Source organism: Mauremys reevesii, linkage group 3 (assembly GCF_016161935.1).
Source record: "Mauremys reevesii isolate NIE-2019 linkage group 3, ASM1616193v1, whole genome shotgun sequence".
Lineage (NCBI taxonomy): Eukaryota > Metazoa > Chordata > Testudines > Geoemydidae > Mauremys > Mauremys reevesii.
In genome coordinates this window covers 38,555,273-38,582,348 of record NC_052625.1, presented here as the reverse complement: position 1 = coordinate 38,582,348, position 27,076 = coordinate 38,555,273, and the positions used below count along the sequence as shown (strand labels likewise).

Genomic DNA, 27,076 nt, shown 5'->3' with positions numbered 1-27,076 from the left:
TCCTTGGAGGCAAACAGGTCTATCTGGGGAAACCCGCACCTCCGGAAAATCGTGTGCACCACATCTGGATGAAGAGACCACTCGTGGGAGAGGAACGACCTGCTGAGATGGTCGGCCAGCGTGTTCTGCACTCCTGGAAGAAAGGACGCTTCCAGGCAAATCGAGTGGGTCATGCAGAAGTCCCACAGGAGCATCGCTTCCGAGCAGAGCAGGGAGGAGCGGGCTCCGCCCTGCTTGTTCACATAGAACATCGCCGTCGTGTTGTCCGTGAACACCGCCACGCAGCGGCCTTGCAGACGGGCGCGGAATGTGTGACACGCCAAGCGGATCGCTCGCAGCTCCCGGACGTTGATGTGGAGGGAGAGCTCTTGGGGCGACCAGAGACCCTGGGTGTGAAGGTCGCCCAGGTGAGCCCCCCATCCCAACACCAAGGCATCCGTGGTCAGGGTGACGGATGGGCGGGGAGGGCGGAACGGGACTCCTGCACACACGACCTCTGGGTCCAGCCACCAGCTGAGTGAATCGAGGGTTGGTTTCGTGACTGTGACCACCATGTCTATGGGGTCGCGGTGCGGGCGGTACACCGACGCTAGCCAAGATTGAAATGGGCGAAGGCGCAGCCTCGCGTACGTGGTCACGAACGTGCAGGACGCCATGTGGCCCAGGAGGCGTAGGCAGGACCGAACCGTTGTCGTGGGAAAGGCGTGCAGGTCCCGGATGATGGAGACCATCGTCTAGTGCCGAGGTTGAGGGAGGCAGGCCCTGGCCAAACTGGAGTCGAGGACCGCTCCGATGAACTCCACTCGTTGTGATGGAGTTAAAATGGACTTCTCGGCATTGATGAGAAGGCCCAGGAACCGAAACAGGGATAGTATCTCGGCCATTTGATCTGCTACCAGCTGTTGGGATGGCCCGCGAACCAGCCAGTTGTCGAGATATGGGTAGACGTGTATGCAACGACGGCGGAGGGCAGCAGCAACCACCGCCATGCACTTGGTAAAGACCCTCGGCGCGGTGGACAGGCCGAAGGGTAGTACCGCAAACTGGTAGTGCGCGCTGTTGACCACGAAGCGCAGGTAGCGTCGATGGGGAGGGTAAATCGCGATATGGAAGTACGCGTCCTTCATATCGAGGGCGGCAAACCAGTCTCCCAGATCCAGGGAGGGAATGATGGTCCCCAGGGTTACCATGCGAAACTTGAGCTTGAGCAGGTACCTGTTGAGCTCTCGGAGGTCTAGTATAGGCCGGAGACCTCCTTTCGCCTTGGGGATGAGAAAATATCGGGAATAGAATCCCCTGCCCCGCATGTCGTGCGGCACCTCCTCTATGGCACCCAAGCTCAACAGAGTCTCGACCTCTTGTAAGAGGAATTGCTCGTGAGAGGGGTCCCTGAAGAGGGACGGGGAAGGTGAGTGGGAGGGAGGGGGCGAAACAAACTGAAGGTGGTAACCATACTGGATAGTACGAAGGACCCAGTTGTCCATTGTTATTTGGGACCACGCCGGGAGGAAGTGGGAAAGGCGGTCACAAAATAATGGGGAAGGATCCGGTAAAGAGTCTGATGGGCTGTCCTCGGGCGTCCCATCAAAACGCCTGCTTGGGCCCTTGCGGGGCCTTGGAAGGCGCCTGGGCCTGGTTGCGCCTGTTGCCCAATGGTCTACGGCGGTTCAGGCTGCCTCGCCGACTATTATACGGCCGCGACCTGGCCTGAGTAAAGGGCCGGTAGGGCTGCTGCCGGAATGACCGCCACTGGGTAGCCGGTGTGTGCATACCCAAGGTGCGAATGGCGATTCAACCATCTTTGAGGGTCTGAATTCTGGAGTCCGTTTTCTCCTGAGAACTCCCGACGTGAGGCTGTTGGGATTAGCTCCGAAAATTTTGACAGGGACACCAAGATGTCAAAGGTGTAGCGAGCGAGGAGAGCCATCTGGTTGGCAATCCGGAGCTGGAGACCCCCTGCCGAATAGACCTTCCGGCCCAACAGATCCATGCGCCTAGCGTCTTTAGACTTTGGCGCCGGGGCTGGCTGCCCATGTCTCTCTCGGTCATTGACAGACTGCACCACGAGGGAGTCCGGAGTGGGGTGGGTGTATAAGTACTCGTAGCCGGTGGGAGGAACCAAGTACTTTTGCTCGACTCCACGTGCGGTGGGAGGGACGGACGCCAGTGACTGTCAGATGGTAGTGGCATTCTTTTGGATAATACGGATGAATGGGAGGGCCACCCACAGCGGGGCCTCAGCTCCAATCACGTTGGTCACCAGGTCGTCATCCTCCGGGACCTCCGCCACGGGGAGGTCAATAGCCTTCGCCACCCGGCGAAGAAGGTCCTGGTGGGCCCGCAAGTCAATTGGAGGCCTGGTGGGCCCGCAAGTCAATTGTAGAAGCCCCCGCCACCGCCTCATCCGGCGAGGATGACGAGGACAGACCCTGGACCACCGCGTCTGGAGGTGGTTCTTCCATGGGGTGGGAAGCCGCCTCGGACCCCGGATGCTCTGCGGGACCAGGTGGTGACGGGGCCTCACCCGATGGTGATGGGGGAGGCCTGCTCACCGTGGCTTCCGTCACCCTGCGTTCGGCGCCCGCGGGTCGCAGGGGGAAGGGGAGCCCTTGGGGCTCGTGGTAGGCCCAGGGGACCCAAAAACCCCACTGTTGCGGACCGATGTCCTGGCCTTGGGGGTCGGCATGGAGATCTCTCCCGCTGCCCGCCTAAGAGGCGACTGAGGGCTGACGAGAAGGCCAAGGGGGGGCAGAGGTGCTGATAGATTGCACCGTGGATGCCAGCAGTCTGTCCTTGGATGGTGCCGAGGATCGGTGCCGGTCGTCGCGGTACCGGGATGGTGAGTGGGACCATCGACCACTTCGGTGCCGGGAGCTCGACCGTGATCTCGACCGACGGTGCCGGGAGCGGCTTCGGGAGTCGCAGTGCCGGGAGCGGTACCGGGAGCCGGACCTCCTGCGATACCGATGGTCGGGTGTCCGGGACCGGGAGCGTCTCCGGGAGTGCGACCAGTACCTCAAAATCGAGCGGTACCGGGACTGCGACCGGCGCCGAGACGGGGAGCGGTACCGCGATGGTGAACGGTGCCGGGACCTGGATCGGCGTGGCGGTGACCGTCTGCGGGACCGGGAGCGGGACCGGGACCTGGAGCGCCGTTTATCCCGTCCGTCAGGGGAAGGTGGCCGTATCATCGCCGACTTGCCCGCTGACTGAACAGCCCGCACCGGCGGTGCCGGGGGCTGGAGGCTTGGTGCCTCTGTGAGCTCGATGAGCTCTCTCGCCGTCGAGAAGGTCTCGGGCGTGGACGGGAGATGTAGCTCTACCGCGGTTGGCACCGGGGAGCAGGGCGGTACCGGACTCAACAGCTCTTGCGGCGCCGGAGTCGACGGTACCGTGGACGGCTTGTGTACCACCACAGCCAGTGCCAGAGGTGCCGGTGGTGGCTGGGCAAGCGGTCCTGGAGCATGAGGCTTAGAGGCCGTCTGCGCCGTCTTCCGTTTCCTCGCGGGAGAGAGGGAACGGTGCCGGGACGCCGGTGCCGGCTGCAGAGCTCGAGCAGTCTCGGTACTGGAGCGGCTCGGGGCCGCTGGTGCGCTGCGCGCCGAGGACGACTTCGGTGCCGCTGGGGTCGGCGCGGGAGGGCGAAGTGTCGGCTCCATAAGGAGCTGCTTTAGGCGAGAGTCCCGCTCCTTCCTAGTTCGCAGCTTAAACGCCATGCAAATCGGACACTTATCTGGCCGATGGGTCTCCCTGAGGCAGCGCAGGCAGGAGTCGTGCGGGTCTCCGACCGGCATGTGCCGCTGGCAGGCCGCACAGGGCTTAAACCCCGGTGCCTTGGGCATGAGCCCGCACCGGTTGTGGAAGAAGAGGGGTAAACCCCCCTAATTCCCTTACTACACTATATCTAACTAAACTATACAACTAACTTAACTACTCAACTAACTTAACCAACTATATACACGTAGCAAACAGAGAAACGCTAGGGCTGTGGAGGTAAAGGAACACTCCACTGTTCCAACTGGCTGTCACGGGCGGTAAGAAGGAACTGAGGAGTGGACGGGCCGGCTGGGGTATATATCCAGTGCCATAGCGGCGCCACTCCAGGGGGCGCCCAGCCGGCCCGCCGGAGTTGCTAGGGTAAAAATGTTCCGAAGAGCCGTGCACGCACGGCGCGCACACCTAACTGGAATGCATAGGAGCAATCACTCGAAGAAGAAGAATATTCCAAGTGAGTAAGAGTGTCAGAACCAGGTCCGATGTGAGTAAAGGTTATAGGATCCTAAGTAATTTGTGTATTCTGAGAGTTGAGAGCATTTTGCTAAAATACATAATTAGAATCCTATTGTATGTTTGCGTAACAAAGATTTAGAGGAAATGGGTTCTCCCTAACCCATTTGGTAAAAAGAATTTCAGTTTCATATATAGCTCTAGACAAAAATGTCTCATAAATATATATCTAAATCTTCCAATACAACTGAAAAAGCCTTACATCATCCCTAAACATAACAGAACCCTCAAAGTAAAAACATTCACATCTTGTCTATCATAATACTTTCCCCCTCTCACCTTAACTGTTCTTCTGAACAGCCATGCCTATACCTCTTTGGGTAAAATCTCTCCACTACATGTTTCAATGTCTGATTGGACTTGGAGGGAGAAGTAACTTGCCCTGCTGGAGTTGAGAAAGGTCTTTCGAAGTCCCCAATCTCCACCTAATGGAAAGGCCAGGAAAGAGAAGATCTTTGTTTCTACAGAGTCATTTTAGAAATTAAATACAGTAACTCCTCACTTAACATTGTAGTTATGGTCCTGAAAAGTGCGACTTTAAGTGAAACAATGTTAAGCGAATCCAATTTCCCCATAAGAATTAATGTAAATGGAGAGTGGGTTAGGTTCCAGGGAAATTTTTTTTTGCCAGGCAAAAGGCATTATATACATTTTAAACAATTTTAAACACGCAATTTAATACAGGTATAAGTTTTAAACAATTTTAAAGAAACAATTTAATACTACAATCATCACTGCTGAGTATGAAGCTTGGTTGAGGTGGTGGAGTCAGAGAGTGGAAGAGGATGGATTGTCCGGCTGCTCCTCTTGCTGTTCTTGCAAGCACAGGCACTGACTTTGCCAGGGGCAGGGGGCTCAACCCTCAGCCCATCCACTCCGCCCCTTCCCCCAAGCCCCCACTCCTTGACCCGCCTCTTCTCCCCCCACACCTCTCCCCCTTTTTACTCCACAGGCTGCGTCCTCGCTCCTCCCCCCTCCCTCCCTTCTGAATGCAGCAAGCCAGCTGATTGCCACGGGCAAGAGGCAGGGGAGGGAGGGGGAGCCTGCACGCGGAGTCCTCGCTCCTCCCCCTCTCTCCTGCCTCCTAAATGCCACAAGCCAGTTGATTGCCGTGGGCAGGAGGTGGGGAAAGGCCGGTGGGTGGTCTGCCGGCTGGTGGGAGGCACTGGGGGGGGGAAGGGGTAAGGAGGCTGCCAGCTGCGGAGAAAGCAGGCAGCCAAACAATGTAATAGTGGAGCATTGCACAACTTTAAATGAGCATGTTCACTAATTGCTCAGCAACGTAACAATGAAACAACATTAACCAGGACGACTTTAAGTGAGGAGTTACTGTACCTTTTATGCATTGTCTTGTTGATTAGCATACTGTAAAACTTAAAACGTTCTGTCCATTAAAGTATATTTTCACTGATATAAAAATAGCATAAATTATATTTCACTTCTAATTACATTAAATTCACCAGGCAAAATTAGTTAGCACAAATCAAGTTTAAATTACAAAAGTATAAAACATATTGTATAGAGTTTTCTTGCATTTCACAGTATTTCATTTATAGGGACAAATCTTCAGCTGGTGTAAATTGACAAGTTCTAATTAAGCCAATCCATAAAGTACCGTATATATTCATTCATTAGCCCGTTCGTTTATAAGCTGACCCCCCAAGATGGTTAGGTAAAAATTGCAAAAACTGTATGACCCTTTCATAAGCCGACCCTATATTTCAGGGGTTGGCAAACTTTGGCTCCTGGCCTGTTAGGGTAAGCTGCTAGCGGGCCTGGATGTTTTGTTTACCTGGAGCGTTCACAGGCATGAAGCTCCTCAGCTCCCAGTGTCTGCGGTTGCCATTCCCAGCCAATGGGAGCTGCGGGAAGTGGCACGCCACTTTCCGCAGCTCCCATTGGCTGGGAACGGCGAACCGCTGCCGCAGCCACAGGGAGCCGAGGAGCTCCATGCCTTCAGACGCTCCAGGTAAACAAAACGACAATGTATTAGATAATTGATTAAATGATTCCATAGAGTTTAAAACCATCAAATTTTGGTGTAGACCCGTTTAGAAGCCGACCCCCGCTCTTTGATGTGTCACTTTTTTACCAAAAATATTCGGCTTATGAACGAGTATATATGGGTAACTCTCAAACTTTCTTTATGTGATGATCTCTGTGTTTTTCTTCTTTATGAAAATAAATCTTATACAGAAGTATCTCTGCTGAAACATCTGTAGGCTGTATTATTATGGTATATATAATTTTCAGAAGTTATTCATGGCACAGTGAATGGGGAGACCTGTTCAAGACTCCCTGTAACAAAAGCAAATGGCTATGCTATGTTTAATTAATTAGGGCAAGATCATTCAAGGTGCTGTGAACCTCCCACCTTAACACTGAGATCAATAGGAGCAGAAGGTGGTCAGCAGTGGCCCGTTAATGTACAAATTGATTGTTAGCATAAACTCAAAGATTACCTGAGCTAAAAGAACTGCCATTTCCAGTGCCAGTTCTTTGTTGACAGGAAAAAGGCCATTTACTATCTGATCATTTGTCTGGTACATTAACAGCAGCTTTTCCTTGTCTGTCTCCCCACGGACTTGACCTGAGAAATAAAGCCTACAAAAGAAGAAAGAGAAGTTATTTAAAAATGAAAATAGGGGTATTAGATGGACCCTGGGGATTAGTAATGAGACCTATGACCTTGCACCTCTGGGCCACTAGTTTGAAGTCAGCTCTGACCATAAATTGTTACCATCTGATGGCTTACATTGACTCATGTGAAATGAGTTGGTGATATCATCCCAGTTCCTAATGGATAGCTGTTTCTATCACAAATGGTAGCCTCAGCAGTTAGGACAAAGAATGAATGTGCATAGAGACTTATTAACACTTCAGCTCTGAAGGTAACCTGTCCAGAGCAGAGTTGAGGCACAGAGGAAGGGCAGCACTTGGAAGCTTTTACTGCCACTGTACTAAATCTGTGGACAAATGGAGAAAATCAGCCTCTAGAATTGTCACTCTAAACCATTTTACTAGCTATACATTTACTACTTCTAAAAGGTGGGGGGAAAAGTGACCCTTTAGTATCTTGTCATTTTAAAATTTTTGCTCCAGTTAAGTCCTTCACTCCTTTCCATAGAACAGGAACAGCAAAGGAGTAAAATCCGGAATTTTATAATGAAATTTGAAGCTACTCTGCTGTTCAAACTGATTACTTAACACATGCCTTTAGTTTTACATTTTTAAAAAAAATGTATAATTGCACACATATATCTTATTTTTAAGTGAATGATAAGAAATCAGACTAAAAAGTTTGAACATGAATAGAATTTAAATGCCAGTTTGAAAATAATTAAAGATATAAATACCCACCAAACGATCTGCACCTCATTGAATCTAAATGAATAAAGTTTAATGATTTCACAATTAAGCATTGATTTGTATTTTGCTTTCATGAAATTCAACACCACTTGATACTTGAGGAATCACAGACCTTCCAAGTACATAATAGTGCAAATTAGTACAGTGGTTTTTCACTTCTGTAGATCTAGGGTTTTTAATTTTGTAGTGTCAGCCTAGTCCCCATGTATCCAAAACTCAAGTTCCAGCAAAGTTTGGCACAATTAGCAACTGATGCTCAGAAGAGACCAAGGACTGAGCAAAAGGGGTGTTGTAGGTCAAGACAAGTGCTCCTCAATCTCATAAGCTTCACCTACAAATTAAAAAATTAAATATTGGTACATAACATAATCAGTTCCATTTTACTGGATGTGGATTGTAGATACAATTGGACATTACAGTTTTCCAAGCTAAACAGGGTAAGAGAAAACAACTTTAGATGGAAACTATTGTGTGCTGACCTTTTTACTACTGAACTATGAAACATCAACCTGTGGCTGTTGCTTATTATGCAAATAATGTTCAACTCACTATTATCTCATCCTTCTCCTACAGATGTACCCCTAATACTTCTACTTTTAGAGATCCCATTAATTGGTAGCCTGCTATTGCTCTCTTCCTGTTAGATTCACGCTATAAGTTTAAAATTCCATGCACATTGGATCTGCATGCTCCTAGAGCCTTATTCTATACCTGTGCAGGTGGAACTCACACGAAAGACAAGCAGACCAGCTCAACCTCAACAAATGGGATCTTTCCAGGTGTAAGATACTTGGAAAGAGGGTTCATTAAGGGAAAGATGGCCTGGTGAAGGATGTGGGAAGGAGCCACAGCCTCTAAGCAGGGTCATGGGATGGGGTGTCCAATGAACCAGAAGATTGACTAAGGAAAACAAACCAGGATTTGCCTGACTAGCTTACTCTGTACTTCCTCACCTGCTAAGTTTAAGAAAAACAAAAATCTAAGGTTTATATGAAGGTTTCCAAAATATTGATACTAGTGAAGTTAATTTATTTAACAAAGGTTGCAGTCTCTTTCTCTCTTAACATTTTGGAGTAAGCTTTAATTCATCTAATACATTTCCAGATAATAAACACCATATAAATTAAAGAAAATTCCTAGGACACAGTAGTGGAATTATGCTCAGTATTATATACCTGTTTTTATATGTAAGACGCACAGTTCTTGTTCCTTCACATTTCCCAGGATGCTGTTCTTTGGAGGCCTGCTCCCATTTAGAAATAATGTCACAGATCTAAAAGGAAAATGAATATGTGGAACTGTCAGTTCTGTAGTTTCTTGCCAAAACAGCATCTTTGAAGGGAACCATCTGTTTATTATGAAAGAATTTCAATTATTGTAACTCAGAAAAATCACATAGCTTTAATTTTTAAACTTGTGAAAAGTACCTGTACAGGCACTTTTTAGCTGAGGATTTAGCAGTCAGATTTTGTTGTTGTTATTCGCTTATCCTATCAGACAGACCTTGGTTTTGGAATCTGGCCATAAAATGTTTATACAGAAAGGAAAGGTATATAATTTAGCAGGAACCACCACATATGTAATTATCCAAAACTAATGACTTTTATAAAGAGGATAATTAAACAACTATACTGCATGCTGTGGATGGTTCCGTTTCTAACCAGTGTTTTGTGCAAGTTGGAGACTCGCTTGGTCCCTTGTTCCCAGATCAAAGGAAGAGTGTGTTGCAATGACAGCATCCTAGTCCATTCAGATTAGATGGGAAGAAACTATTTATGGACCCCCTTGGAAAGACTCAGCAGAAATGTTAACAGAATCCAAAATCTAACGTTAATAGAAAACAGGATATGAGAATAAGTAAATTGTTTAAGAGAGATTTTTTTTTTGCCTTCCACGTCATGGTTTTTTGTTTTTGTTTTGGGTTTTGTTTTTTTTTTTGGTAGGAAAGAGGAATCCTCCATGGCACTATTTATCTCCGATTGCATCATGACCACCTTTCTTCCAGCCATAAAGGGCTGGATGCAGAGCCCCCTGAAGCCAGTTAATACTTCTCTGAACACCGCAGAAGGGTGTAACAGGCCTGCCTGATGGTATTACCCAGCATGCCTTACTCCCCAGGGCTGAGGGAGCTGCTTCAACAGCAGTCCCAGCCCCACTATTTGCTTTGCGAGAACAACAATGTAACATAGTAAACCATCAATTATGTTGTGTCTTCCCAACCCTTACTGCAAATACCTTAATCCTGAGTTGTGGGGATAACTACATCCCTTCAGAATCCATACAAATAACATTACACTGAGCACTGTCAATCTACTGAACTGAACCTAAACCTTTACCTCCTTGTATTGGATAGAAAACCCTCTGACATTCCTTCTAGATCTCTGTCAGCCACTTTCCTTGATCTTCCAATACATCCCTCACTCGAGCAACATATTAGAAAAGCTGTTTGTATTTTGTTATTTTAGGAGATGGGTTTATATTTCTAAGTTTATAGTAAATCTGATGTTATGACAGGTACCAGGTTGCCAGCATTGGACACTGAAATCTTCTAGCCACAGGACTTGCAAAGTACAAGATACGGTAGTTCAATCTTCGTGTCACAGCCCTCATCTGGAGACTTCTATTCCAGTCTACTTCACCTCTCCAGCTCTGAGAGCTCTTCAGGATTACTGAGTATTCAGATCTTTGTAGTTCAGCCACAGGAGTTGGACTGAGAACACCAACTAAAGCCACAGAATGAGCATTAGACTGTAATCATTTTTAGCCACTAATAACAGTCCTCATGTAAACTGGTGTCCTAGAGGTGAAAAGTTCCTTATCCCATCATCAATTCCCTGAGCCATTCTAGTCTGCCAGGCACTGCTTTTAAATGTATTCCACTGAATGAATTTCAGAGTTAAAAATTAGAGTTTGTTTTCATCTTTCCTTTGATGTATGTCAAATGAGGAAAAGCAAAAAGCATTTAATAAGGAAATAATTTCCCCTTACATTGTTTGTTTGAAAAGGCCTCTGTAAAATTAAGATATTTTTGTTGTTTAATATGTGCAACTCATTAAAGAGTTTTGTTTACCTTGATGTTTCCTTGAAGACAGTGCTCTATATCCTTGCCAGAAGGATCATCAGTAAATAATGCAAATCCTGACTGCACTGGTTTTCTCATTCCTGTGTCTTGGTTAAGGGTGTTCAGAAATTCTTCCACCGTGGTGGAGGCATCAAATCCAACAACCTGAACAGAGGAAAATGAAACACTTTAGTTACAAAAACTCTCAAAAATATTAAATGCAAGATTTTAAAGGACAAGACACTTTCTAGAACATACATGGAAAGAGAGTGCCCTGTTCCATCCTCCTTGGATAGCTTATTGTCATTACAACTTGATAAATTCCACTACGGATTAGACAAAAATTTAGCCAGGATTTAAACTTGTAAATTCTGGCAAAAAAAGAAGACAGTTTGGTGGTCTTTAGTATTCCCTACTGAGCAAATTTTATGTCAAAAACTTTGCTTACCTGTTACAAGTCATTGCATTTTGTTTACCAAATCAAAGACTATTATACATAGTATCTCAGACTGTTATTAAACTAATATATTATTTTCCTTTTTTTGTTTTCTAGCTGAAGCTTAATCTCTAGATAAATGCATTTACCAGTTTTTTTATTTACTAAACTAGAGATTTGAATTAATCTAAATGTTTGATTTAAAAAGGCAATTTGATATGTTCCTCGGTGAGGAAAAATATTATTAGAAATACTATAACAAAAAAAATTATGACAGGGTGGCTCAGCAGGTAAGATTATAGATAACAACCTTGCATGACATACAATTTAACAGGAGGCTTGATTAGATTATACTGTATGTCTGAAAAAAATATATAAAATTTATTTCAGGAGCAGTGATATATAGTATATATAGTAGTTGTCCAAAGAATATTTTCTACCCCCCATGTCTCCTGGTGTAAATATTTATCAAGTTTCCTGTTCTGTCTTTGGTACTAAAGAATTTTAGTAATGGGTGGCTAATTGTCTCTACTCAGATACTTGTCTCTGACACTTCCCTCAACTTTATGTTTGTGCTAAAGGACAGGGGTATCTACCAGGCTCTGCACACAAAAGAAACCACACCACTTTTATTAGTAACAAAATGTCTTAGAAAAACTGGATCATGGAGTCCCACTGACTGCAATGGAAACTAGGAGCCTAAATACCTATGGGGATCTGAGCCCAACTAACTAACCAATTATAGTGACATTTAAGACTCTTTATTGGTTTTATTTCATATCACTTGGGAGCGTGTCTTTTCAAACCAATATATAATCATCATGGATGGTTACATTCTTTTTGATCTCAAGCATTTCTCTTTGAAACTTTAAGGTGATGACTTAATGGAGATCCAAGTCTATATAGAGAGTTTTTTAGAGTTTATAAAAATGTTTTGAAAGCAGAGTTTTTCTTTATACCAGGAAATAAAAATGATATTCAGTACATAACTACATAATTTTACAATTATTTACATGCCATAATTCACAGAAGGGATACTAGATCCAATACTGATCCTATACTGAAGTTAATGGGAGTTCTACTGTGTCACAGGGTGATGTGGCCCCTGTAAGGGGCCTCATCTGTCTTCCAGAGATGGGAAGGAATTAGCCTGGTCTGTGGCTACTAAGGGATTAATGATGGTAACTGAAACATGAGGATCATCTGAAAGGGTTGATGAAACTGATGACTGTCACCTGAGGAGGGTGTGGTTCAGGAAGAGAGAGCTATTAGGAATAGGAAATGCTGTGGTTTAAAAGAGGGGAGGAGGTAGGCAAATGGTAGTCTGTGGTAGTGGTGGGAGTTTAGAAGAGAAAGATGGGCTGTAGGAGAAGGAAATACATTAGGGCATTAGATCCTGAAAGAAGGGCAGGATGAAAGGAAAGCTGGGCCTTGGAAGAAGGCCCAGACTAAATTACTGTGCCCTGAACGAAGAGGCAGGACTAAGAGAAAGCTTGTGGGAAGAAAAGATAACTCAGACTCCAGATATCTGGTTACTGAAGGAATGGGTCATGGTTTGCTGGTATTGCGAAAGCCTTTAAAGACACTATAACCTAAAAGTGTCTAGACACTAGAGCAGGGATGGGCAAACTACAGTCCAGGGGCCACATCTGACCCTCCAGACATTTTAATCCAGCCCTCGAGCTCTGAGCGGGGTTGGGGGCTTTCCCTGCTCCATGCGGCTCCCAGAAGCAGTGGCTTGTCCTCCCTCCAGCTCCAAATGCTGCCCGCGCCCCAAGCGCCGCCCCTGCAGCTCCCATTGGCTGGGAACCACGGCCAATGGGAGCTCCAGGAGCGGTGCCTGTTGACAGAGCAGTGCGTAGAGCTGCCTGGCCTCACCACCATGTAGGACCTGTAGGGTGAACATGCCACTGCTTCTGGAGCTGCTTGAGGTAAGCACCGCCCAGAGCCTGCACCCTTGACCCCCTCCTCCACCCCAATCCTTTACCCCAGCCCTGATCTCCCTCCCACCCTCCGAACCCCTCAGTCCCAGCCTGGAGCACTCTCCTGCACCCCCAACCCCTCATCCCCAGCCCTCCCCCTCTCCCCCCGCACTTCAACCCCCTGCCCCAGCCTGGAGCCCCCTCCCATACCCTGAACTCCTCATTTCTGACCCTACCCCAGAGCCCACACCCCCAGCTGGAGCCCTCCCTCCCTCTCTCCCCCACCCCAACCCCCAATTTCATGAGCATTCATGGCCTGCAATACAATTTCCATACCCAGATGTGGCCCTTGGGCCAAAAAGTTTGCCCACCCGTGCACTAGACGGAGCCTGGCTGGAGGGTCAGAGGTCTTTCCTGCATGTGTTTTGCCTGGAGAGCATGAGAGGGTACTCTGGACAAGCGTTATTCATGACACGATGTTTTTCAGTTGCCAAAACTAAAAAATTTTAAAGAAAAATTTATCTGATTTACCGTAATTGAAAAGCTATTTTCTGTCAAAAGATTTATTGAAAGAAAATTCTGACCAGCTCTAATCATTAGGAACATATAGGCACAAAGGGCTGATGCAGTTCTGAATGAAGTCAATAGAAAGGTTCCCTCAGACTTCAATGGGGTCTTGATTGGCCCCAAGAGACTATGGAGCATATTCTGCCTGTAATAAATGCAGGTATCCTCTGTTAATGATGATCAGAGTTACACATGTGCCTCATGACCTTCAATAAGCTACCCGAGTTCCAAGGTGCTCAGTTGGAGGGAATACCTCTAACACCTTGCTCTCTTCTCCAGAATGCTCCATTCAAGTGGTTGATTGGTTAAACAAGAAAAATTAAGTGGATACTACTTAGGCAATAATGAGGTTTTAAAGATGTTTTGCTCAAAACTTTTTCTTTTCCTGAGACACTGATCAAATCTGACAATTACTTTGCCCATTCCATTGCTAACCACCAGCAAGGAGAAATTCAAGCCATATTTACTTTAATGCTCATAGTTCTCCCTCCTTCATCTTGGCTATCACACATAACCACTTCACAATTGTGCTAATAAAATCAGATTGGGTAAGTTAAATATCATGCTTATGAGCCCTACCTGGTATATACCATTCATGAAATGAACTGGAATACTGAATGGCAATGAGTGGTGGTAGGGATTTCTTAGAAGGGTTGAAAGGATTTCCATCCTTGATGGCCTTGCTTCTCGGTCCCCATTCTGCTGGGTTCTCTCAACACATCGCTGACAGTAAATTGCATATTTCCCAAATTCAGTTCTGTGACAAAAGGAGAAACAGGGCATGGCTCATGAACTGCTCCACTATGTGCTAAGCTTTGAGTAAACCCACTGAAAGATCCAAATGGAAGGAGAACTCTGAGGTTTCCTTGCAATGTTTCCAATAGATTTTTCGATCAAAGGTGAGAATATCAAGGGTGTTAATCTACTGAAACGAACAGTTTTGTCAGGAATGAATTTGCCTCAGAACATTTTGGGTAACAGCTATATTGTGCTTTTCATGCTTTTACATCGTGTGTTCAGAATACTGTAGTGCAATTTTCAAAACAAAGGACAAATTTTCCAAGTGATGCACATAAGTTATGTGTACAAATTATACTTTTGTAGCATTTGTCCACAAATATGTCATAAAGTTGATTTTAAAATGTATCCTAGAAGTTCCATCAGTGGGACTTGTACAGCTAGTAATACATAGACACACCTGGAATCGGCATTCTTCTTTAAGTGAAGTTTGAGGAGCCAAAGGAATGGGTGTTGAGGAAGAAATAGTCCAACAGAGAGAGCTAACAGCTGCAAACCCTGGAAAAAAGAAAAAAACCCACTATTTTGGGCATCTTACAAAGTAAAATAACTTCCTACTGTGGTCACTGGTCAACAGTGCAGCTCATTGTGCAAAATGCCAAATAAAAATAACAGACAATTGTATATTGGCAGGAAAAGCTCAAAACTACAGGTAAAAAGCTGAAATGAATTGGGATATTACCTCAGTGGAAGCCCAAGATGTCTTTATCTCTATTTTCATGTTTCCCCCTTCCTGCAACTTTTTTTGGTTCAGTTTATATAAAATTACATACAAAAAACTGCACTAAAAGAAAACTAAGGTTGCGAAGTTACTCACTCAAATGTCGGGGAATACCTGAATCAAGGTTGCCTGTGCCACCTTAATTCAGCTCCCCTGTGAGTATGCATTACAGATAGTCTTTAATTACATCCCTTTTTCCCCCACAGGACCCCTGCCTCATTCAGTGCACAGGCACAATGCTTACTGAATGAGCAGCTATTTGACATTTTTTTTATCCTCATTGTTCAATGTGTAGACCCAAGACTTATTTATTGCATGCTATTCAAACCTACTCTGAATACAGAATTATTAATTTCCTCATGGGCTTTTTTATGGAGCTCACCACTTCAGCACTGATTTACAAATATTAAATCAGCACAATAGCAGATCTTAAGGTGGCCATCCTGCAGCAAAAAAACTTCAGGACCAGACTTCAAAGAGAAACTGCTGAGCTCCAGTTCATCTGCAAATTTGACACCATCAGCTCAGGATTAAACAAAGACTGTGAATGGCTTGCCAATTACAGAACCAGTTTCTCCTCCCTTGGTTTTCACACCTCAACTGCTAGAACAGGGCCTCATCCTCCCTGATTGAACTAACCTCGTTATCTCTAGCTTGCTTCTTGCTTGCATATATAAACCTGCCCCTGGAAATTTCCACCACTTGCATCTGAAGAAGTGGGTATTCACCCACGAAAGCTCATGCTGCAGAACGTCTGTTAGTCTATAAGGTGCCACAGGATTCTTTGTTGCTTTTACAAATATTAATGAATTTCTTTTCTCAACACCCTTGCGAGGTAAGGTGATATTATTATCCTTATTTTACATATGGGGAACTAATGCACAGAGACATTAAGGTTTAAAGTGTAAAATAATTTTGGTGCCCACTTTGAGCTGTCTATAACCTGACTTTTTTTTTTCAGAGAATCTGGCATTTTATTTGTTCAGCTTTCACTGACTCCAGAGGCAGTTATGAGTGTCCAGTACTTCTACAGACCAGAGGTGTCTCAAGTGGGGCACCCAGAAATGAAGAACTACATAGTTAATGAAAAATTTGGTTTAAATAACATGTCCTGCATCAAATAGGAATTAAATCCATTTAAGGTGGCATTCAATTCCCTAAACCACAAAAACATTCCATCTCTTGCTGCAGTCCCCTCCCTCATTCACTATGCAGCCTCCAACATCTGCAACAAATGAAGCAGGGATCCTACAGACAACAGTCTCATTCACTACACATCCTGATTCATTCCCAGATCACTAGTCATACTGTGCACTGAATAAGGCTTGAATACTGTGGAAAAATAGTTTGTGATTAAAGATTGTATATATGCATACACACAAGGGGGCCGAATTACAATTGCACTGAGAGTGAAAGGAAGACGGCCTCCCTGCTATCAGGTCCTGTGCATGGCATCACAGCTATCCATGGGTGGCGGAAGGAGCAACTGCAGGTCATGTTCAGCTCCTTTGCATGCCCACTACAGATGGAATCTTCAGAGAATTTAGCTGCCAAACTCTAACAAGTCTCTACTGAGCATGTGCAAAGAAAATTTTAGAGGCTCATAATTTAACCAGATTTGGGGAAAAAGGCACAGCCCCAACACCAAGGCAACCAAATAAATTTCAAGTCCCTGCTCCAAAGGGTGCAGGCACTAGAGCATCTCAACAAAGCATTGCATAATTTTTTTTAACTTGGGTAAAACAACATATTTGTCCTTGACCTCATTCTGAGAAACTGCTGAACATTTTTACTGAATATTTACCACAATAAATCAGCCTGAGGCAAACACCTCATGTGGAAAATTTCAGCCCAAGTGGTTAAAGATGGACAAGTTATAAGCAACTGAAAACAGGGACTTATAATGCAAAATGTCAGGAAACCTAAACTATAGATCTACCTGTAATACATTTCCCCCGCCAGATTTCATTTGCTCATGCTATCCTCCTATCCACACTCCTCTGGCCCAGGACAGATGCTGAGGATGAAATATGTGGCAGCTTCATACCTTGCCTGCAGGTTAGGTGGGACTGTTATTATTTTATCCCTCTAAGCATTTGCAGAGTTTCTTTCTCAAAGACCATTTACTGCATCATGCAACTTCCATTAAGTTAATGGAAAAATTAATGGACTTCAATGAGAGATGGCTCAGACTTTTATTTGGGAGGGATAGTGACATGAAAGTGTTTGAGAGAAAAAAACATATCTTCCCGTTATGATCTGGGACCTCAAAACATTCCCTCATCCCATCATTTTTATTTTATGAAAGCACTTTAATGTACTTTTAAAATCATTATGGGAGATTATAACACCATTTTTTCACTTATAAAGAAAGGCCCTATCAATGAATGGTACAAGAGTGTCAAAAAAGAGAAAGGTTAAACTAAAACCATCAACTTCAGTATGTGTCAACTTAATAATTTTCCAAATATGAACTCAGGTACTGAATAAAAACACATGAAGTCAATATATTAATGAACTTTTTCCTCATTAAATTCTCCTGTTTCTTTCCTAGCTGTCTGTGTACTGCTACTCACATGAACTACTAATCCATATCTATATATACCACTTAGACTATAATCCCTTTTTCCCCTCTCAGTTTAATTTTTTTCCTACTTACAAATTTGAAGACAAATATAGTTCTGGTAATAAAGCAGAGTGAAGAAACACAATTAGGTGCTGCATATACATTATTTGGTATGCAGTATGTGTACAAGATTGTGTGGGAGGCTGTAAGGCCAGGCACTGGAAAGAAGATACTTGTCTTGAAAACAGGCATATTAAACTGCATGGCCAAATATGCGGAATGAATTGCCCCCCCACAAGCACATTCTAAAGACAAATGTGCTGTGTGAGTTAGGGGCTGAATCTGGAATTAACTCAGGAAGAAAGACAGGCTCTTAAGGAAGCATGCAGCAGCTGAGAGGAGAACCACGGGTCTATGTGTTACACCTTACTTTAGACTTTAGCTAAGGTAAACCCACTTGCATTTGTGTTCAGCCCTTAAAAGAGATGGGGATGTTCTTTACACTTATTCTTCTGATTTACAATAAAGCACAGTACAAAGATGTAAATTTTACCTAAGCATGCAGATTTCTTTGCTGTACTCAATGGTCCGTCAAAGCTCTTCATTGCTCATGTTAAGGACATTCCATTAACAGAAGTTATTCGTACCTGTATTGGTCCTGCCTGGTTCTGTGGATGTCGTCGTCTTGTCTGCTTAATGAGCTGGCAGCAGATCTCATTTTGAAGCTCCTGATGTGTGAGGCAGATCTGCAAAGCACTCTGGGCCAAAGATACATGGTAATCAATGGCAGGAGAGTCAACTGCAGCATTTATAAACAACTGGCAGGTCTGGATATAAAATAATAATATGTAAGTTTATATATCAACCTCCACCTAACCGCTTCACAGAGGTGCTTCATAACAAAAATGCAATAATATTTAAAGCATCATGCATTAAATTAATTAAAATTTAAAAAACAAATAAGGTGCTATCACTGGAAAAGTATGAGGAAAGGAGTGGGGTTCTTCTCTACACGGCCAGATTTAAGATAAAAATACCTCTGAACAGTCTATTTTCAAATGCTTTTTTAAAAGTGGGGAGGGATAAAATGAGGCAGGGAGAATTCTACTCACTAGGAGCTATGACAGCAAAACCACAATCACCTACTGAGACATGATGAGGTGATGTCAGGCAAGTTTTCAGAAGGTTCTGAATAAAACCAGGGCCTATATACATTGTTCAGGACTTTGAAACCCAAAAAGGCAAGCTCAGAATCAATATTCTACTACTGTAAAGGCAGTCAATATAAAAACAAAAAGTGGGCACAACACAATCATGGCTGGTCCGTCCTGTGAGCAGTTGCAGTGCTGCCTGCCATGGCAAGGCTGCTGAAACAAGAGCAACAAACTTTAAAGGCCTCATGCAATAAACTACAAATTGACCAGAACATTAGGATTTTTTGTTTCTTGAGTTGTATTCTTTCTACATTGGGAAAGTTTTCAATGTGGGAAGGGGAGAGGAAACAAAGAGGGGAGCTATTAAGCGGCACAATGGGTCAGTGCAATAGTTCTTTAGCTCAGGAGTCCTAAGTTAAAATCTGGGCTCAAGTCCCATGAGTTTGATGGTTTCATTCTGTCTTCACTTGTTCACATCACAAAAACAGCATAATATTTTGCACTACTGGTAGTCTCTGCTCAAGCAAACTCCACTTCTGGAATAGCTAAGAGCTTCCATAAAGCAATGGCAATGTTGTCCTAGAAAGTTTGCATAACACCTGCCCCAGAAAGGTGGGTTCCAGTTGGTCTACATATTTAGTCCCTTGGTTACATGATCACTAAATCCACTTACACATTTTAAATATTAATCTTTAAGGAATTATTTTACTAACCAAGATAGAAGGGAAACAAACTATCAACAGATTAGATTCCTTCTATATTTGACTAATTTTGATTAGCAGCAGAATAACTGAAAATGAACCCAAATGTCTTTTTTTGATTGATACATTTGTTCTAAATCAAGTTGAGAATTAATTTAGAATCGCAAACACTGAGTTCTTTATAATGACAGTGTCACATAAGTCATCCCTTTCTAGCAAAATAACTACTTCCTGTGATAGACATTCAGATTTGCTAAATGTAATTCAGAATGTCATTTTTCAAATACATGTGTTTATTTGTGCTGAGGAAAGTTCATTCCCTTTTAAACTTTCGTGCTGTTGGGATGAGCAAAATAAAATGGACATTTTTCTTTAAGACCCTGCTGACATTTCAAACAAACAAGCTGGATATGCCAGTGACAGGGACTGAACAGATGGAATGTATAGAATTCCTTTCTACATCTAGCCAAAAACTATCCCATATGACTTCTCAAGACAGTTTTTACTGGAAGGAACTTGGTCTTGGCAGAATTTATAATGTTAGGATAAGGTCCATGGAGAAAGGGCATTCATCCATGGAACTTGTTTTCTAACTCTTAATATATCCCTCAGTGTGCAAAGAAATGGCAGAAAAGTACTTTTTCTCTGTAACAATCATTAGTATATACTCTGTAGCAATCTTTAGCTGCGAAAAACACATTTTTACCTATCCAACTTGAGGAGTGAAATACAGGGGAGTTTTGCCATTGACTTCAATGGGGCTGGGCTTTCACCCAAGGACTCTGTTCTGCAACCACCTGTGCTCAAACACTGGGGTCTACCTGCACGCAACAGGATCAAGACGTATCTCTTGAATTCACTTGTCAGAGCTGCATCTTTGCAGAAGGGCAGTTGCTGTGTACTCTTTGTACTATTCTCAGGGGTGAAAGTAACTGAAAGGACTTATCGGTACGTCGGAGTCCTGAGCTGGGGTGTGGCCTCAACCAGAAGGGGCATGGCCTCAATGGGAAGAGATGGGGCCTTTAAATACCAGGGCCCTTTAAATCACCCCCGGAGCTACCAGCCGCAGAGGTGGCTGGAAGCCCTGGGGCAATACCGCAGTGGAGCCCCTGGCCCTTTAAATCACCACCAGAGCCCTGCTGGCACTACCCCAGGGCTCCGGCAGCCGGGCTTGGGAGGCAATTTGAAGGGCCCGGGGCTCCAGCCACTGCAGGGAGCCCCTGGCCCTTTAAATTGCCAGCCTGCGGAAGCCGGTCTGGTCTGGCACGGCGTACTGGCTCTTTCACCTCTGACTATTCTTAATAATATGATATAATTTTTTTTAGGTCTAAATATTTTGAAGACTCTTACTCTGTAGTCTTCACATACATTTTGTTTTACTATATATTATTATTAAGACACACATACTTTTCATTTGTTCACTAAACTCAAGAAGGAAAACACAGGCTCAACTTAGATATATGTATATGAAAGTCTTGATAATTTTTTTTTATTTATAAAAGAAAAAGGACAATAGAAACTTTCCCTCCTAAGTCATCAGTTTGAATTCAGCCAAGGTCCATAATGAATGACAATTGTTACCATATGATTAGAGTTAGTTCAAAAATTAGGAAAAAAATTTGCAGAAATGATGGTTTGGGTTTATTTGTTTTTTTGCATTTTTTCCCATCACAATTTGTAAAATGTATTCAATCTCTAGAGCTGGTTGAGAAACATGAAAAAGACACAACAATTTAAATTACTTTTTGTAGTTGTTGTTTAAAATTTACTTGAAAAAACAAATTTCAGAAAATTTCAACCAGCTCTCTATCTGATGGATGTTTCGTAGCCCATGAATTTGATTATCTTAGTCTCAGGCCAAAAATCCACTATCCTCCTGGGTGCTAACTGGCAATTTTACTGATAATCTCGGCAGAAAGGCCGTAAGTTAAACAGGCCTGGAGACTGAACTGCTCTCTCAACTCTAGAGTTGTTCTCTTCAGATTAGGGGGGGTGAGGCTCTGTGGAGAAGCTTCAACTAGCACTGTCCATGCCTTATCTGTTCTGAAGATAAAGACATAGCTTTTCTTTCCAGGCTGTGATGGGGTGTACCAACCCCACAGTGGACCAGAAGGGGTTAATGAGAGTCTGTGGGGTCAACAAACTCCACCCTGTTACACCTGCAGTAGATGTCAAGCCTGGAGGGAAGAGTTAAAAGGGATGAACCCAGCTCAGCTAGGGGCTGACCAAGAAGGAGAGCAGATTGTTGGCTATTACTCAGCGAGAGAAGCCTGGCTGAAGTGAATCTGCTGAGTTGGACTGCTGGCAGACAGCACCTCCCAGAAGGAAGGTAGGTGGGCGTGCAACAGGCAGCCCGAAGCAGTGGTGAAGGAAAGCTGGAAAAGTGAGTCTAGCCAGGATTCTCCATGCTGGTGAAAGAGCCTGTAGGGAGCCAAGGCTGTCTGCCAGGAGAGCAGAGAAAGCTGCAGAACCAGCTGGGTGGCAGAAAGTGCTAAGAAGCTCTGCCATGAGACTGTGGAAGAAGCTTAGAGAGAGAGATGCTGATACTCTGTGAGTCTGGGAAGTGTCTATGGAAAAGACCTGAGAGGGTAAGGTAAGAACTAGTCCAGTGAGGGAGCAAGGAAACTGTGTAGGCAGCCTTCACTGCTTATTAAAGGGTCCCTGGACTGGAACCCAGTGAAGTGGGAGGGCTTAGGTTCCCCTACTGGCCCAATGAGGAGAGTGGAGTAAAAACCCCCTGGCAAAGGGTAAGCACTCTTGAAACCCCAACACCTGAGATAAGGACTACTGATTCTGGAGTTGGACTGAATATGAGGTTACTAGTCACACTCACACACAGGTCTGTTAAGAGAACACCTTTAGTGAGCAAAAAAGTCTCTTTCTCACACAGAAAAAAACCACAAACGTTTACCAGGATTTTACCTTAAATAATTTAATTGCTTCAGTTTGCAGGGCCTCTGATGGCAGTGTTGTAAGAGGGGAAGCAATTCCTTCTTTGCTGTGACAAAGAGTAGGGTGTCTCCAAATTTGAGAGGCTGAACAGATAATACATGGTCACTGCTTGCAAGGAATCATTTAAGATAATGACTTTACATAACATCTTTCATCCAGAAGGAACCCAACATATGTTATAAACTCTTAGTAACTGACTTTACATACAGGAATCATTTTGGCCAACAATAAAGTGCAGCCACTTCTGGGTGAATCACAGCAACACATAAAAATGCATAGGAACACTTAATAGTAAAAGAAGAGTCTCTCATTTGTTTGAAATTTCAGGGAAACTTAAGTAGGCAGAATTGAATTACCCATGTTGGAATAGATCTTGGGGGAAAAAAGTCCTGGTATTTTCAATAACTGCGGGTGTCATCAGACCTAGGTGTTGCATCTCACCTGGAAAAACATTGCTTCCACTAGCACTTGCTAGATATTGACTCGGCAGGAAAACAAACTCATCCGTCTTTATGACTGAATAATAATCACTACTTTTTCAGCAAAATATGTATTTGGTTTCCATTCTGACCCTCCAAACACCTACTGCAATGTATTATAGTTGAGTTGAAAGGGCCTTCTTTATTTCTTTTCCCAGGTAGCCATGTTTATGGCTTTCAAATTCTGACAGGTATGGGGAACAATATCACCATTCAGTGCATCAAACTATTTCCTGCAGAGGTTGAGCTTCTCCGTAGAAATCTCCCATTCAAGTACTGAATTACCTCAAATCTCATTAGTTTGAGATCACTGTTTGAAGTGGTATGCTCCATTGTGTGTGTCTAATCAAAACAGTACATTCAAGGTAGGCAAGTCTGGTACAACTCCTGTTCACTTGGCTCATTGTTTCCACAGTTCATACCCCAATGATAAGTTATTTTATTTTAGAGAAGTCTATACCACAAAGGTCTGCTTAGAAAAGTTTCAGAAGTCATATTTCTGGTTCAAGAGGCTCAACAAGACCAACTGCTAGTATAATTCTGAACACCAGAATCTAGCCACTAGGAAATGTGATTTAACTTGCCTGGACTAGTAGGGCACAAGAACTCAAGCCTCTTCTTACCATATGTGTGGGAAGTGACTTACACTCAGGATATGCTAGCAACTAAATAAATGAAAAACTGTAGCAAGCTATGCTACTGTGACATACTATGGACAAGAGAACAGTGCTGATATACTGTAGAGGACTCAGATAGAACATCACCACTTTCCTTGTTGATTGCCTTAAGGGCAGCACACACGTTCTCCTGTTGCTTGATAAGACTCTGCTAAAAGCTATTAGTTAAGTGTAGACACGCAACATACATTCTCGCTCATGTTGTCTAATATCAGCAAGTTTAGGGCCTGATCCTGCAAATGCTAACTCAAATGAAGTAATCCTTATTCTCATAAATAGTCCCATTGATTTAAATGGAACTACTCACAAGGATAAGGTCTGCAGATCAGTCTCAGAGTTTGTAACAGCAGATGCCCCAGCTAAGAACATTCTTCTGCAGACTTTAGAGCAGTGGTGGGCAACCTGTGGCCCATGGGCTGCACACAGCCCATCGGGGTAATCTGCTGGCAGGCCACGAGGCAGATTGTTTACGTTGACTGTTTGCCGGCACGGCCACCCGCAGCTCCTAGTGGCAGCAGTTCTCTGTTCCTGGGCAATGGGAGCTGCAGGAAGCGGCGGCCAGCCCACGCCACTTCCTGCAGCTCCCATTGGCCGGGAATGGTGAACCACAGCCACTGGGAGCTGTGGGCAGCTGTGCCTGCAGATGGTCAATGTAAACAAACTGTCTCGCGGCCCGCCAGGAGATTACCCTGACAGGCCACTTGCGGCCTGCAGGCCATAGGTTGCCCACCGCTGCTTTGGAGACTTTAGAGTGTTTACAGCTGAGCTAGAGATATTTAAATAAATTAAAAACTCAGTTTCCATTTCCAAGTACAACAACATTTTGGCCACAAAGAACAAGATGTAGTTCTGAATTTGGGCAGACAGACACATATAATAAAGCTTCAGCTCATTTTTGACTCTTCATGGGAGATTATTGTGTAACTTGCTCATGCTTGATCCTGCTGCAGCAGCACCGTGTTGGGGCAAATGGCCATTTCTCCAAAATCTATGTCTATCTTAGTCTAGTGCAGGAGCAAGTTTATTTTGGCAAGGTGAAATTTCTGCCTTGAGTACTCAAAGTGCTTGCTTGTTGGCAAGAAGAGAAGTGACTCAACAGTCCTTTGTTTAATAACACCTACTTATTTTATGGCACTTTCAGTCAGTAGATATCAAAGCACTTTACAAAGGAGGTCAGTATCATTACTGCCATTTTAGAAATGGGGAAGCAGAAGCACCGAGCGGGGAAGTGACTGGCCCAAGGTCACCCAGCAGAACAGTGGCAGAGCCAGGAATAGAATCCAGGTCTCCTGTGCTTCCCTTTCTCCCTATACAATGCCTCAGAAGAGCCTCACATTTATTTTAAGTCTCATAAGGGAAACACAGATAAAACCTACAAGCACCATGGCAAGCAACATGAGGATGGAATGGGTACTGTTGGTATGATGTTCAAGGGCTGGAATAGTCCTATCTTTGTAGGATGCAAGTTTGCCCCGCTGCACTTCTGTTTAGCAGAATTATCATGCTATTGTCTGTGTCAAGACTAAAACTTTAATGTTTTCAGTGAACCATAGTGTTTATGTAATGTAATTCTGACTGGCAGTACTGGAGTCAGGTTTTGAACACTGGTGGAAGGGAAGGATAGGTCATTGGTGGTGCCACTTTCAGTTATACCTATTGGCTTGAAAATGTGCCACACATTCACCTAAAGGCTGCTGCAGAGGCATTGCCTTCCTATTATCTCCACCTCTTCCAAGAGAAAGGGTGCTAGTACTAAATCATCTATAGAGTTGTAGCCCTGGTTTGTATTTCCAAGGCCCTGTGTGTTTAGACCCTGCTGTAAACAACAAGTAGCACTTCGTACTGAGTCAAGAGATCTCTGAAAGATTTGGAGCCCTTTGACTCTGCAGGCAGCACAGGTAGTCTAAACCAACCATCTCTACTAGTCACCTAGATAGCAGTGTCCTAACTCATGATCATCCAATAAATATAACCCCATCAGTAGCACATTACAGAAATGTCAAGAACTTAAAGTACATTAAAATGGATGGAAATTTCTAAGAGGTCTTGGCCACTTTTGTGGTTAATTCATATTAAAATTGGAAGACAATAGTCCAAAAAAAGCCTACTATGGAGCTCTTGCTTCTCCGTGAATAAAGTGTTTTGAATGTCTGTTAATGTCTAAGGTCTTTTCTACTGAAATCTAATGACTAAACATTTACTGTTTATGAAAAACATGTTCTGAATTAACAAACTGACTATATCAAAACACAAACATTAAAAGCACTGGAAGCTCTGCCTACATAACTAAACTTTTGATATGTACAAAAAAGAGTGACAAATTTGGGACAAATACACTCAGAATATAGTTGATCAGATAAGTATTAAGATTATATGGAACCAGAAATAAACTTACTGTGCTCCCCTTCCACATTTAACAGTTTGCAAACAAGCTGTTCAAATTCTGATCCAACATTTACACTGGTGCTCCCAGCAGCCACTGTCAAGTGATAAAGCCAAGTGTCCTACAAGACAAAAACAAACAGACCCCAATCATCATTCCAAGCAGATTTTTGAGAGTTTAAAATATGACATGTTTTTATTGAAATTTTCCAAAACAAAGAACTTCAAAAATATTAATTTTGAAAAATTCTACAGATGCATTTGGCACTCATGAACAGTATCAGTGGCTTCAAGCACAAAGGTTCTCATGAAAGCTTAGCCAAAACATCTTAATCCTGACTTGCAGCAAGCTTTCTAGTCTACATATAGGTGTCTTTTGAGCAGAAAGTGCACTCAAGCCAGATGTGATGAATGTTCAGTAGAGACTAGGAAGAGGGCACACACCTAATTTTTTTCACATGTAGCTAAGACAGAATTTAAATGACTGAAAGCTTAATTGTAGTGCACTAGCTCACTAAACCACTGAGTCATCTTATAAGAAAGCTTTTCCCCCACCTCAGATTAGTGCTATACCCTCCTGTGAAGGCACAAGGATTTCCCTTTGTTTTACTTCCCTATCCCTAATCAAGGCCTTATATTACAACCACCATTCATTTTAGCCAAGAAGAACAGAACTGAGTCAGAGATCATTGAGAGATACAAAGTATTCCCTCCTCTCCTTTCTAAGAGGCGAATATGATGACTTTGTATTAATTATTGCCCTTTCCACCTGGGGAATAAGATCAGGAATCAAAACAAGGTCTACCATACTGTCAAAAATTTTATTTTATGTTGTTCTGAAATAACCTCTCTCATATTATTCCTGTTAGTCTTCCCCTTAGTGTACACTAATTACCATTACTGCAGAAAATGGGCAGTAAACTGGATAGGAGTCCCCACAGGAAAATCTACTGATATTTTCCAGATACCTTAAATGGGGTCAGTTAACTATAGTGACAGGTTTC

General features: G+C 43.8%; 1 protein-coding gene across 7 annotated transcripts in view; it reads right to left on the bottom strand.

Moving 5' to 3' along the window:
* The window catches only part of PLEKHH2 (pleckstrin homology, MyTH4 and FERM domain containing H2), a 116,899-nt gene that overhangs the window by 17,838 nt on the left and 71,985 nt on the right, over positions 1 to 27,076 (bottom strand). For 6 of the 7 annotated variants that reach the window (XM_039532147.1, XM_039532146.1, XM_039532143.1 and 3 more), the window contains 9 exons: positions 26,086 to 26,194; positions 22,505 to 22,617; positions 18,375 to 18,554; positions 14,841 to 14,938; positions 14,222 to 14,399; positions 10,727 to 10,882; positions 8,832 to 8,929; positions 6,750 to 6,891; positions 4,567 to 4,712 (listed from right to left, as the gene is read on the bottom strand). In XM_039532147.1, coding sequence (XP_039388081.1) covers positions 4,567 to 4,712; positions 6,750 to 6,891; positions 8,832 to 8,929; positions 10,727 to 10,882; positions 14,222 to 14,399; positions 14,841 to 14,938; positions 18,375 to 18,554; positions 22,505 to 22,617; positions 26,086 to 26,194 — 1,220 coding nt within the window. The remainder of the gene's footprint in view (positions 1 to 4,566; positions 4,713 to 6,749; positions 6,892 to 8,831; positions 8,930 to 10,726; positions 10,883 to 14,221; positions 14,400 to 14,840; positions 14,939 to 18,374; positions 18,555 to 22,504; positions 22,618 to 26,085; positions 26,195 to 27,076) is intronic. The other variant, XM_039532145.1, reaches the window with a different exon arrangement.